Source organism: Melozone crissalis, unplaced genomic scaffold (genome assembly GCF_028551555.1).
Source record: "Melozone crissalis strain CALT ecotype California unplaced genomic scaffold, PUWL_Pcris_2 ptg000008l_1, whole genome shotgun sequence".
NCBI classification, from domain to species: Eukaryota; Metazoa; Chordata; class Aves; order Passeriformes; family Passerellidae; genus Melozone; species Melozone crissalis.
The window spans coordinates 18433173-18446884 of record NW_026535786.1 but is presented as its reverse complement, the minus strand read 5'-3'; the positions used below and the strand labels follow the sequence as shown (position 1 = coordinate 18446884).

At 47.0% G+C, this 13712-nt stretch overlaps 1 protein-coding gene across 1 annotated transcript; it reads left to right on the top strand.

Moving 5' to 3' along the window:
- Nucleotides 1-2785: 2785 nt before the first annotated feature.
- LOC128933012 (phospholipase A2-like) lies at nucleotides 2786-13712 on the top strand. Its single transcript, XM_054269869.1, has 4 exons — nucleotides 2786-2850; nucleotides 6005-6170; nucleotides 10497-10603; nucleotides 13549-13712. Exons 1-4 carry the CDS (start codon nucleotides 2808-2810, stop codon nucleotides 13710-13712), a joined length of 480 nt encoding a protein of 159 aa, XP_054125844.1. The 5' UTR covers nucleotides 2786-2807.

The window sequence follows — 13712 nt, the reverse complement described above, 5'->3', positions numbered from 1 at the left end:
GACTTGGGGACCCCAGGAATCCTGTAAAGCATCTGCAGAGGTTCCTCTCAACTCCCTCTGGTCCCCAGTTAAGAACTGGGCCAGCCAGGTACCTGTCAGGAGTGGGGTTTACTCTAACAGGGTGTATTTCAGCCCGACCCCGCATGGTGTTTCAAAGCCTGCCTTCTTTGTTGCACTTCTCCTGTGTCCATAGAGCCTTTGATCACAGCACATCTTCCTCCAGCATCTTCTTTCTGCAAACTCTCATTCTTAAGGTCAAACGTTTGCCAGCAACAGCTCCCACACAGCAGCCCTGAGCACAAACGCAGGCTGGGTGCGGAATGGCTCAGGAGGAGCCCTGGGAAGGACCTGGGGCCATTGGTGGATGAGGAGCTCAACATGACCCAGCAATGAGCACTGACAGCCCCGAATGCCAGCTGCATCCTGGGCTGCACCCAAAGCAGTGTGCCAGCAGGGCGAGGCAGGTGACCCTCCCCTCTGCTCCAGTTTGGGGGGACCCCACATGAGGTGTTGCATCCAGCACAAGAATGATGTGAGCCTGCTGGAGCGAGGCAGGGAGGGCCATGAGGGTGATCTGAGGGCCAGAACACCCCTCCCTCCTATGAAGACAGAGTGCTGGGACTGTTCATCATGGGGAAAAAAGGCTCCTGGGAGGTCTTACAGCAGCCTTCCAGTATCTGAACGGGGCTACAAGAGAACTGGAAAGGAAGTTTTTACAAGGGCTTGTAGTGACAGGACAAGGGGCAATGGCGTTTAAATGAAAAAGAGTAGGTTTGTGCCACCCTGTTCTTCTAAGCCTTCTGTTGTTTACATTTTTGTAATGGATTTTCTCAGGCACACTTTCATGTAAATAATGATTATTTTGCATTCTTTTCTGGAGGAAGAGAAAATTGATGGACTGTTGGTTTGACCAGTGTCATTGGAGAGGTAGCAATTTCATCCTCCAATCCAGGGTCACTTTTCAAATTCTGCATATATCAAGGTTGAAAATAAACTGCCCTTCTTTTTTTTACCTTGGAGGTTCCAGCATGTGTGTCATTTTATTTTACGTCCAATTGTGACAGGTTTGAATTCAATATTAGGAAGAAATCCTTTACTGTGAGGGTGCTGATGTACTGGGACAGGTTTGCTCAGAGATGTTGTGGATGCCCCATTCATGGAAGCATTAAAGGTGAGACTGGATGGCACTTGAAGCAACTTGTTTGAGTAGAAGGTGTCTCTGCCCATTGCAGGGGTTTCAAACGATTTTTAAGGTCCCTCCCAACCCAAACCATTCTATGATTCTGTGATTCTATGTGATTTGGCATTATGACTTGAATAAATGAATAGTTATTGAAGGGGGCTTCGAAGGGCAGAAGCTTTGCAGCTTCTCCTGAGCCCCTCTGAGGTAGTGCAGGGCAGGGAGCAGCGCAGGGTGCGTGTTGTGCTCAAGCTGCCCTCCCTCCTCCCCTACTGCCAGCACATGGCCCATCACTGGGGTGCTGGTGGAAATTTCAGGCTGGTAATTGTAATGAGATTTACTCAATCCTGCTGTCTTGTTTGCCCCGTATCACAGGGCATCTCCCAGGATGTACTGTATCTTGAAAACTTGCTTGGCAAAGAGTGACAGCAGCTGTACTGGGGCAGGTCTCAGCAGAAGGGAGCTGCACAAACGACTTGCTGATGAACTTTGATTCACTACCAACGTGTAGCAAGCAAATATTTAAACTCCTGCCATTCAGAAGGGAAACACAGCTTTAGCAAGGAACACTCAGGCAAGGAGTGCTGCTATGATAGTCCTGGGCTGTGCCCAAGAAGGGGCAAGCAGCCCCCTTCCCCTCCTGTTCCACTCCAGCAGAGCAGCCCACCGTGCCCACACCAGGGAAAGGGCAGATGCTCAGACCCCAACAAGTCAAGTGGCTGCTGTACCAAGGAAAGAAGGAGTTTTAAAGCTGTTTCGAGCCCAAACACAAAATAACTGTGGCCATTCCTCCTGCCCACATTGCCTGTGACCTCATACAGGCAGAGGCTGTGACAGGGAGGCCACCTCTGGATTTGGGTGCCTGCTGTGACCAGAGCCCCAGGGCTGGACCCAGCTGCTGGTCTCCTACTGTGGCTGGCAGCCGCATACTGACGAGCCTTCAAGAAATCTATTGGTGTTAGTCAGGTGCAGCAACAGGCCAAGAGGGTATTTATCCCTCAGAGTGGGGCCGAATTAGCTCTTTTGGTCAGTTTATAATTAGGTACCTGCATTTAACAGTATTCTTTCTATTGGATTTTTATAGTTTTGTCTGTTCTTTTTTAAACATGAAAATAATCAGTCTTAAAATAAAATAATTTATAAAAAAAATACCCTGGGAAGTGATCTATAAAAGGAGAAAATCCCTGCCAAGGGAATGCCACAGCAGCGAGCCCAAGCCACAGAAAGCCCGGTTGAAGGCTTCGCTTTGCCGCAGCTTCTCAGAGGTTACCCAGGGTCTGTAAGCAAACAGCTTAAAGGAGCCCGGCTTAGTGCCTGGCTCCCGGGCTGTCCCGGAGCCTCCCGGCCTAATGCCCTGGCAGCAGCCCCTCCCTCGCTCCTGCCCGAGGCGATGTTGGGCAAACAGGGCCAGGCCTCGCCCTGCGCTCCCGCCGCGGGGCCGGGCCGCGCTGGGCTCGGGGGCATCGCAGGAGAGGCCGTGCCACGGCAGGCGGGCGCAGAGCCATGTGCATATAAAGCCCGGGGCAGCAGCCCGGCAGGCTTGTTTCGCACAACCACACCTCGGCTCGCCTGGCAGCACGGCCAGGCGCTGATCCCCGGAGTATCCGAGCGTGGGAACGATCTGCCCATGGGCCCCCGCCGGCTGCTGCTTCTGGCGCTGCTTCAGGCAGGTGAGTAGCACCCCTCGGTCCCTCTGCCCTGCCGTGCCGCCCCTGCCCGGGCACGGCCTCTCCCTGCGCCATCAGCTTTGCTTGCTCCGTGCCAGGACCGCCGTGTGATGCGGCCAAGTGAGGGGGGAAAGTGTCACTAGACAATCCTCAACTTTACAGTGAGGGACAGTGTAAGTGAGCTGCCTGCCTGCCTCACTTCCCAGCCCCAGCTATGGTTTGCATAACCTGTGTAAACACAGGTCCTCTTCTTTTTTAGTAGTTTTCTGCTACAGAGTTGTTAGTGTCCGTGTTCCATTGAGATACCTTCCTTTTATACCAGTGTCCATGGAGTAAGCAGTTTTCATAACATCTGAATTTAAAATAGTTTTTAAAAATTCCGTTTATAAAAGCCATAAATGGCCACTAACATAAAGTCCCTACAGACAAAGGCAACAAAACTCTGAACTGGCACATCTAAGGCTATACCTGCAGTAGAGTTTTAAAAGAAAAAAAAACAACCTCCTACCTCAATTTACAGCAAAGGCTGCCAGTTTAAGCAGGAAATAGTGCTAAGTTGTCAGATTCACCTCTGCTCACCTCTCTGCAGGTATGTTCTCTAAGGTGGTCCATTAGTAGTTTAACTAATGATTGGACATGCTGGTAATGGGACATTTGGCTAGGAGCAGGCTGCTGTGGAGACTCAGACTTTTTCAAGGCTTTCCTGGCTGTGTTGGCTCAGCTGCCTAGCATAGAGAAAGCAATTTCAGTTCTTGGTCAAGTTATTAGCTGTGCACCTGAATATTAAAAATGTACTTGCTAGGGCTGACCTCTCAGCTTCAGCAGCGCACTGCTGGCTCAAAACCCAGACAGCTTTCAAAGAACAGGAACATCAGAGGCTGCCTGGACGCCTCTTGCGGAACACACAGCCCTAAGCACACTAATTGAGTCTTTTGGACTCAATTTCCTTTGGGGCGCTCTCTCCACTTTCATAGCAATTCTGCACTGTAATTACAGTTCCTTGATCTCCAGAGATATCCCCAAAAGAAGAATGGCCTTTCTTCTTCTGGGTGAGGTAAAGTTACCTTACAGCAGCCTGAACCATTTTCAGCCAGTGGCCAACAGGCTAAGCCCAGCAGTGCTGGCTTAAGAGGCCAGTGAAAGAGCTAAAAAAGAAGTCAAGCCGTTTGTCAGAATTGGGATTCCTACAAAGACGTTTTTGTCTCAGCTGGAGTATTTTCAGGGTCAGTAAACTGGAACAGGTTGAAAAATCATGATTTATACCCCCAAATCCAAAGCAGCTCACTACTTGTGATTTCCCCTGAGAGCAAAGCCCCCTTCTAACTCTGGAGCCTTGCTATTTAGACAAGGAAAATAAGTGGTCTCTTTAGTTCTCATTAAAACCCATCCAATGTGTTTTTAGCACGAAACCTGAACACTCAAGTAGTGTTTAGCTGAGCGTGCTTGCTTTTTCAGGAATGTGCATTTAATCCCTGAGGAATGCCCCAGGGAGCAGACTGAGACTATGCTGGACAGCCTGAGGTGTGGATCCCTGGGGTGAAAATGGTGGCACCCTCTCCTACTGGGGGGTCAGGCTGGGAGAGGGAGCAAAGCCCTGCCTTGTCCTTTGTGGGGAGAGACCCTCCTTGTCTTCACTGGCACTTGGATTGGGCTCTGACGGCAAGCTAGCCCAGGAGATGTGGGAAGAGGCCCAAGCAGGGGGATTAGAGGCTAGGTTTTAAAAGGAAAGCAACTGTTTTAATAATAGTATTGAGTCCTTGGGTGGTTTAGAGGATTAATTAGCCCGTGTTTGCACAACACTTTGAAGAGGTCAAGCATGCTGCAATAGCCAGGGGCCGGTGGCAAAGCAACTTCAATGGCCAGTTCCCAGCTCCCAGGAGTCACCTCCCTCTCCGTCCAAGCATGCTGGAAAGCCCCTGTTTGATTTTGGAGTGGCTGTGCATGGGTGGGATGAGCAGATGGGTCAGGCTTTTGGGCTGAGGATTTTAATCCTACCAGTAGAGCAGCGCAAAGTGCATTTGATCCTTCAGTAAATCCAGGCATGAAATGCTCCTGTTTGTCTCTACAGCAGGATAAGAGCAACATTTGCAACTGAGCATCACAGTGGTTTGAGTATTAGGGGCAGGGTACTCTTGGTTTCCATAACAGCTACTGCAAGAATGAGCCTGTGGCTTCTGAAAGAGTTCCAGATTAACATGAGAAATCACGAGACTGATCAAAAGACTTGTAAACTCAAAAATCTCCAGACTGGTTTGGGTGGCCATCCACACACTCCAGCTGACACAGAACTCCTTTCTCCTTTTCTCGCCAAATTAATGTGGCCCACCTGTTAGGACTTAGGTGGAACATAATAATGGAAGCAGATACAAGTGTTGCCAGCACTTCCAGAGTCCCAAGAGAAAGCGGCTGTGCACGCATCTTTGCTAATGGAGGCACTTTGTCCTTGACAAAATATGTACTCTACAGGCTCAGGGGCATGTAGCTGTCCCTCTATGCAGATTAATGGGATTATCAGTATGTTTTGCCACCTGGAAAATGGGTTAAAAGATCCTGAATAATAGAGAAACTTGGATAATGTAAGAAATCTTGAGCAACATAGAAACTTCGTTTCTTTCCACAGAGTCCTGGTTAGGTCTGGTTGCTTGGCTGTACTCTGCTGCTTCATGTCCCAGTCAGGAGCATAGCATAGCTGGAAAACTGTCCCAGGTTTGGGAGCTCTGGGGTGCAGTGAAGCACAGGGGGCCTCCATGGTGCTGGCACAGACCCTGCAGAGCTTGTCAGCTTGGGCTCCTGGCACAGACCCTGCAGAGCTTGTCAGCTTGGGCTCCGTGATGGGCACAACCACGCACACTGCTCCTGGGTGCAACACAGCTGCAATCACACACTAGCACACCAGAACTAGTAAGTCCTGCTTGAATTGAGCTCCTGTGGAAGAAGTAGCATGCTTGAGCATTCCTGCATCCAACTTTTGATTATCCCAGACACAGGCAAAGCTCCCTGCAAGACTACCTTTGGCCAGCTGAATGTCATGACTAGTTAGATTGTCAGGGCTGCCCCCAACCAACCAGTCAAAATCAAAACCATCTCCCTTTAAGGACTGTAGGAAAATCAGTAGGAGGATGTTTAATCCTTGTGTGTAACTGTGTCCTCTCTGCAGTTTGGAAAGGTGCTCTGGGAAAGTCCCATTCACTGCACACTCGAGGAATCATTGAACTGGCTGGAGCCATAACGTGTGGCACAGGACGGTCTCCCTTGGCTTATATTGGCTATGGGTGCTACTGTGGACTGGGAGGACGAGGTTGGCCTAAAGATAAAACAGACTGGTAAGAGAAACCTTGGCTATGTGTCCAGAAGCAGTGCAGATCTCCCTACTTTTCTCTGTTTGTGCTGCTGTGACTCCACTGACTCATTTGCTGCCTTGTGGGCAGGGAGCTTAGCATATATGAACATACTGGGGATTTGGGAGCGATGACCCATGTATCACTTGGGATTTGAATGAGGGCTTAACCTCCTTCTGGATGACACCAAAGCTCTTAGGACCTTGTAATATGTGGGGTAGAGGGCAAAGGAGAAACCAGGATGTAATTTTTTGAAATAGCTGTTAGTTTTTTCATAGAGAGCGCACCCTGCCTGACGAAAGGAGCGTAATCCAAGGTATTTGGAGGGTTATTTCACCCAAATCCTTAAAATGGAAGTGATGGAAATATCACTGTTTGTCCTCTTGAAGAAATCCATATAGTTGCGAGGAGTAATAAAACCTGTTGCCCTAATTGGCTGTTAGTTCCCACTGAATCAAGGCAGAGCAATAAGGGAGAGCATGGTGTTATCTCCCCTTTTCCTTGTTAGTGGGGAAGATGTTGGCCTTGTCATTCCCAACAAGTGTCGGAGGTATTGCATGCAATCAAAGGCTTCTTTCCTGTACTGTGCAATGAGCACAAGAGAGTAAATGAGAGTAAAGCTGAGGATAGTAGACTCTTGTTGCTCTGAGCCTGGTATTTGCAATCTTGCCAGGTTTGAAATATCAAAGTCAAAGCACACAAGTCTATCTACAGTCTCCAGACCCGGTGCTACTAGTAAGCAAGCTCTGCTTTTAGCAGGGGTGAAGGCAGTCTGCAGCTCACTGGGAAGGAAACTGAGCTTTCCAGAATACCTTGATGCTGGAGACATTGCAGGTTGCTACAAAACCAGATTTTGCTGAATTAGAATGACAGAAAAAAGGGACAGGAGGGAGTGAGGGAAGAAAAAGTGTCAAAGCTAAAGATCTCTGTGGGCATGAACAAGAAGACTAATGGAGCTGTCTTCATTAATGCAGTGAGATGTTTCACTCCCGAAGCCCTCTCATCATGTCCCTTTATTTGTCTGTGAAATATTTTATCTATGAAACAGTCAATATGGGCCTCACAAACGATGAGTAACTGCAATAATATCTCCTGACGTCCTTATCACAGCACTTACCTACAGCAGCGTATGTAGGGTGTTTAATTATTTCTGTTATCCTTTAACAAATTTCATAATAAAGCCTTGAAAGTAAAACATAACTTCACTAATTTGTAGCACTGCTTTTATTGAAGGGCTGAGCAGAGTGACTTAAAAGCTGTTTTCCATAGAGACTGAGTGACATCCAAATTTTTGTGACCCTAGGAGATGCAAGAAGTCATCACTCCTGAAAAAGAAGGAGTAAAAGATGGCCACATGTTCACCAGCCAGGGTTTCTGCTGTTGTTTAAATTGCCTGGAGTACTTAAGGATTTTATCCTAAAGGCAGAAAATGAGACTTTGCAAGTGGAAATGCCTCAAAATTATCAGATAGTTTGTAAAAGGGAAGCTTGATCCTCTAAGTACATTCATTGTTACTGTTTAGCTGCAATGCTTGGCTGCTGTAGAAAAACTTTAAAGTTTTATTTAGGTTCTTAGCTAGGAAGAATCAGCAGTGCCACACCAGATTTAGGCCTAAAAAAATCCATTTTCTGTTTGCTAGAGAAATATTGATATCTGTTACTAAGAACTACTGCCACGATTAGAGTGGTTGAGTACCCCACACCTGTCAAAGTGACCACATTATTTTCCCTATTTGCCATTCTAAAAAAGAAAGGGTGGCAAAACTACTGGCTGTGAGTGACAAATACTGTTTGAAAATTATTCACCTCCTTGACCTTCTAGGTTTTTTACGAAGACCCTTTCAAAAGGAGTAATTTTCTTGTGTGTAATTCAGTCAATCTGTCTAGACAGGGCTAGAGTGCTTCTAAGCACCTCTCTTTTATGTGAAAAAGAAAAAAAAGCCATTGAGTGGGTAATCCTTTTATAAGGTTTATTCCACATACTGACTTTGATGTGGTGTTGTCACAAATTACCTTTTCCCTTTTGTTCCACTCTTCCACTCTCACAGTTCCATCACTTCAAGGCATAATGACATTTCTTCCACAAAGACTCAATCGATTTGTTTCTCCTTTCTGTTCCCCTGGATTGCTGCAGCACCTAGGCTATAAAGCAGGACCTAAGGGTGCTCAGCACTTCCTTGAAAACACCACGAAAGGCAGGGTGCATTCATGACTCATCTAAGTCACAGAATCCTTAAGGCTGGAAGAGATCTCTGTGATCATTGCATCCAACTGTTAAATCCTGGCCAACTGGTAGGGAAGAGTAAGATCTCTCCTCTGTCGCAAGATTAAAGCAAAATACACACAGCAGGGAGGGAGCTGTTGATGTGACAAAGACGACGTGACAAATTCCTACCTCCCTGGCATTTGCTCAACAGCAGGGCTCTGGCCAGCTGATCCCTGCAGGCCGGCGGAGCTGTCGGTAGCCACCAGGGCTGTCTCGTAGCCCAGCCGTGACCAGCAGGTTGTTGAGTACCCAGGTGGCACAGTTGTGTTTGTTTGCCATCGCTGATGACCAGTGCTGCTGGCCGCCTCTGTTTGTGTTGCTGTAACCGAATGTTAGCAGGTCATTAAAAGCTTAACACCACTCTGACCCAGGTGCTGCAAAGGGCATTTCCAGACCGGAGGGGACTATCTGAAGGAGGCAAAGGACAACAATAGCATTCCTTAGTCTTCATTCCTTGACAGTTCTTTCAGATGTTTGTAAATTAGGAGCTTTGTGTTGGAGTAAGCTACCTGTCACCCTGCTGCAGCTGTGGGGATCATCAGGAGGAATGCTGTAAGGGGAAGCAGAATTATGTCCCAGATCCTGTGGTTCTGCAGAGCTTATGTGACTTCCCCTAGTTTTGCCAAGCCAGATGAGCAGCGAGTTCTCACTGCTAGCTAGCACACCATTTGCTAGTGCAAATTTAGTGCTCATTTGCTTGTCCTTGCCTGATTCACAGAAAATCTTTTGCCCCCTACAGTATCTGTCCTCACTTCTCCTACCTCTCTTTCTCTTTGTTCCTTCTGGCTCTTCATAAAGCGCAATTTCTTTCCCTTGGCACACAGGGCCCTAACACCTCCCTCTGCTCGTCTATCTTCACATTGTTCTTCTTCCCCATACTCCCCCATTGCTGACTCATCAATTTGGCTACTGACTCACGCCCCAGACCTCACAGAGAGGTCCATATATGAGACACTAGGGATGGGCCTGCTCTGCTACCTATCATTCCCCTGAGGATGGATTAGGCTTTGCTGCAGCTTCAGGGCTTTTATGTTAAATCAGCCTGCCTCAATTTTTCCCAGTTAGTAGAGTGGTTTCTCTGTAGAGTCAGTTCTTGCAGGGATGTCTTCTGGAAATACAGGAGATCACTGTTTTCTGGCTCCAGCCTCTGACCTTGCATCCTTGCTGAAACAACCTTTGTTATTCAGCAGAGAACATCTCTAAGTGCTGAATCTTTTCTTGGTGGAATTTGAGTCCCTAAATTACAAGAATAAAATTCGAGTGAGGTCAAGTTTTCCATAAATTCAGAAGTAATTGACAGTGAGAATGATCTCACTGACTAGTCCATAGGACAAATGTCATCAGCTGAGCTATTCCTCCTCATTTCCTCTATGGTCAGTGAAACACAACTGCATTTTTCAAATCTGATGCTTTTCACCCTGTGTTAGATCTCTGCAGCACAAAAAAGTGAACTGTGGTGCAGATGTGCATAGAGAGAAGATAGGTGAATGCCTTAGATGTAGATGGTTTTTAAGGTTCTTAAGTTAACTCATAAGAATTTCACCATGGAGACTAATTAATTTGTTGCCTGCCTTCAGAACCCTTATGTGCCAAGGAGCACATGGCAGGTGAACTGAAGAGACTAAGTTTCTTGGTGATACTGAGGAAGGCAAGAAACACTCCAATTTCAAGTTTTGGGATGGGTCTAAGCCTAAGCCAGTGAGCTGCAATAGCACAATTTATAGGAACACTTCTGCTCCTTTTCAGCCAGATTACCATGTCTTGCTTTCACAATGCAATGTTGCTCTCACACATGCTTTCATGAGGGCAAAAGCTCAGAGGAAGAAGCGCAGTGGTCATGGGAGCAAATACGGCATTAATGAGCTCTTGAGACAAGCAAGCTTTCCCAGAGATGCCAGGATACTTGCATCATCTTCAGATGATTTACTGACAGGCTGGGGTGAACATTGCTGTCATGAGCTGTGTGTGAGCAAAGCTCCCCTGAAGCCTGTGCCAACAGGCAGGATGCAGAAGGACACCCATTCTCTCTCTTTCTGTGTCTCCCAGGTGCTGCCACAGGCATGACTGCTGCTATGACACGGCAGAGAAGGAAGGCTGCAACCCCAAGGTGCAGCGCTACCAGTGGGCGTGTGAGCAGAACATTGTGCGGTGTGGTAAGGAGAGGCTGGCTGCTGTCCTGGGCTCCCTCCCTCCCTCCTCTGCAGGCAGCAGGCTGACCACAGAGCTTTGGAGGCCCCACAGGCAGGTTTGGGTTTGCCAAGCTGGTTTCAAAGCTGCTTTAGGCAATGTCCGTTCTCTTCCAAGCTCCCTGCCTGCTCCTTGCGAAGAGCTGGGAGGAGAGCTGAGCCCCAGCACAGCCCATTCAGGTAACCTGAGATCCACCCAGGCTGAGGAGCAGGACTGGGGGCCATGGAGCCCCCAAACCATCTTAGCTGGACAGGGATGCTGATGACTCTCTGGAGACTTTCTGCTCACTGGCATTAAGCGTGCCTCTTCCTACAGCTGTGGGTCTTCAGGGGTGCTCTTTCCATTGCAGTTCTGGCCTTCCCTCCAGCAGGGCTGTCCACTTTTTACTACCCTTAAGCACTGCGAGAGAAGAGCCAGGCTATTTAGCATGGCTGCAAGATAGGTTAAATAGGATGCCATCCTGCACCTCTGCCCTGTTTGGGGCTCCAGCCTGAAGTCTTGGGGTTCCAGCAGGGATTTGGAACCATGCAGAATCAAATGCTCTCAAGTGCTTCAGGCAGACAGCAAGTGTGGGCTGTGCTCAGCTCTACAGCTTGTACCCAGTCAAGAGGGTTTGAATTACACAGTCACAGCCCATCAGTGTCTCGCACAGTTTGTTTTGACATACACCAGATGACTTGAATCTTAGAATTTGTCACTTGTGCTTCTAAGTCTCCAGAAAGCTCCTGGTAGTAAAATCCATTGTAGAAGACTTTGAAAGTTTGAAAAGAAATCGTGAGAGTAAAACTTATCCCCATAATCATCAAAGTGACTTGCTGGAACATTAAAAGACTATTTCTACCTTATCAGAAAACCATATTTTACTGGTGCAATCCTCAGCTTCACCAGCAGCTGAAGATCTGCCAGCAGATAGGGGATGGGACACAGCACATCTGCAGCTGCTCTTTTCCTAGTTCCAGAACAATCCAGTAAATACAAAGTCCTGGCAAAGGAATGTGTCGCTTTAATGTACAACTGCTCTCCCTCCTGCCATATTTCCATAGCTGACTGATATTTTCTGCTAGTCATTTTACAGGGGAAAAGTCCTGTTTCTCTTTGCTGTGAAGGAACAATCCAAGTTGCAGATATGAGATGTATCATTCAGTCCATGGCAGTGGACATAGGAGTGCAGCAGGCTGCAGTTGCTCTGACTTGGCCAACAAGCATGAGTTAAACAAATGTCATTAATTCCTTAACTGATGTCCAGGCAAGACCTGATGCATCCATCAGCTGTTCTCCACAAGCCCTCAGCAGGCTACACTCCCCCTGATATCCCTGGTGAGGAGGAACAATAGAAATGTGTTTTGAAGGGAAATTTCCTACCCCAGGCTACAGCACTGGCAGGTCTTACTGGGATGTGAAGGTATAATGTCTGATCCCATTAAAACAAAAGAGATGAAGAATTAAATTTCCAGGCATGCTTGCTGAGCTCAGGGTAATGATGTCCGGAAGTGTTAGAAGCAGAACTGTTTGCACTGTCATTTCAATGCAACAGGAATTAGATGCCTGCTGCCTGACACTGTACCATAAATAGAGACATTTTCATGTAAAATAAACAGAAACTCATTTTACTTGGTATTTCTCCTCTTTTTGCTACCATTAGGTAGTTTTGTTCGTGAAATGAAAAAAACTGGCAAAACTATATTCTTCAGTCTAGATATGCCATCACCTGTAGGCAAATTCCATTTAATAGATATCTGGAATATTGAAAAGGCTGTTAGTTGTGGGGTCTGGTAAAAAAAAAAAAATCATTCCTCTTGAACAAATGTTACAAATCCAGACTTTTGTACTCACATTTGAGGAACAGTTGCTGGCCTCATTGACCCTTAAAACACTTTTAGCAGTAAATACGTGATTATTCTGAGCAACTTATGAAACTAGGGCTTTTCTTATTTTTCTGATACAGGGCTGATCCATCAAAGTCCAGTGAAATCTGAAAAAATTCCTATACTCATTCCAATTGGTTTTGGAGTGAAGCCCATGTGCACTGGCACATTAAACTTTGCCTAGTGCAGGGTTTTGTGGCTGTTAGATAATCCATGGTAGCAGCCTCTAAGAAGCAAGGTACTGTGCTTTAAAATAATATTAACCCAACAACTGCATTTAACCCACCTATAGGTGGGATAAGGTTCATTAACCCAAACTCAGTCATTTGCAATGTAGCCTTCTAAGCTAGTGGCTTTGATGTTATTTAGGCCATGTAGTCATATATTTGCATTCCTGTATAGTTCCATGTATGACTTTGATCACTTTGTTAGCTGCTAGCTCATAAAAATCAGGTACCTGGCCCTGCTGCAAAGCTCCTTGGCTCCTCTGCTGTGATCAGAGAGAGACAGCAGCAGCTGGTACAGCAAGAGTGAAGGATGCCTGGTGGGTGCTCTGACACCCTCAGGTTTCTGAACATCCCTCTGGGAGGCTCCTTCTTTCAAAGTAGTGGTTTTTTTCTTTTGAAATCAGTCTGTTTTGCAGAGGGAGGAGTTAGAAGGGAAATTCACTGACTGAGGAACAGTGGAATATTTTTACCTCAGGCTAAGATTAAATAATTTTCCTTTTCAGCTTTGACTACTGAATTAAATCCTCATAGTTCACAAAGTTCTAGAAGCAGGGAGTGCTCTGTGCTGAGCAGATTTTTATAAGCATTGCCAATCTACATTTAGCTGCTAATTTCTGATGCTCTTTCCCACAGTCAAGGTCAGATCTGTTGACAGAGAGGGCAGGGGAGGGTCAAATCCACCCACAACACAACATGTTGATCCTGCTGCCACAGCCTTTGATCCCCAAGGGCTGCTTTTTTCGGGGATTCTTCCCCCTAAGACTGTTTCTTGCCTTTGATACAGAATCTCTCAACCTTAGCTCACATTTTCTTTTGCAGATAACCTGACAGACCGATGTGAAAAAATGGTGTGCCTGTGTGACCAAGAAGCAGCCAAGTGCTGGGGAGCAGCCCCATACAATCCTCACTTCATCCTCTGGCCAGACTTTTTATGTGGACAGACTCATCCCACCTGCCATGTCAGATATGGGGGGCCAGAATAG

Coding starts and splice junctions, on each gene's coding strand:
- LOC128933012 (XM_054269869.1), top strand. CDS start 2,808: ATGGGCCCCCGCCGGCTGCTGCTTCTGGCGCTGCTTCAGGCAG. Junction 2,851..6,004: donor TCTGGCGCTGCTTCAGGCAG/GTGAGTAGCACC, acceptor TCCTCTCTGCAG/TTTGGAAAGGTGCTCTGGGA. Junction 6,171..10,496: donor CCTAAAGATAAAACAGACTG/GTAAGAGAAACC, acceptor TGTGTCTCCCAG/GTGCTGCCACAGGCATGACT.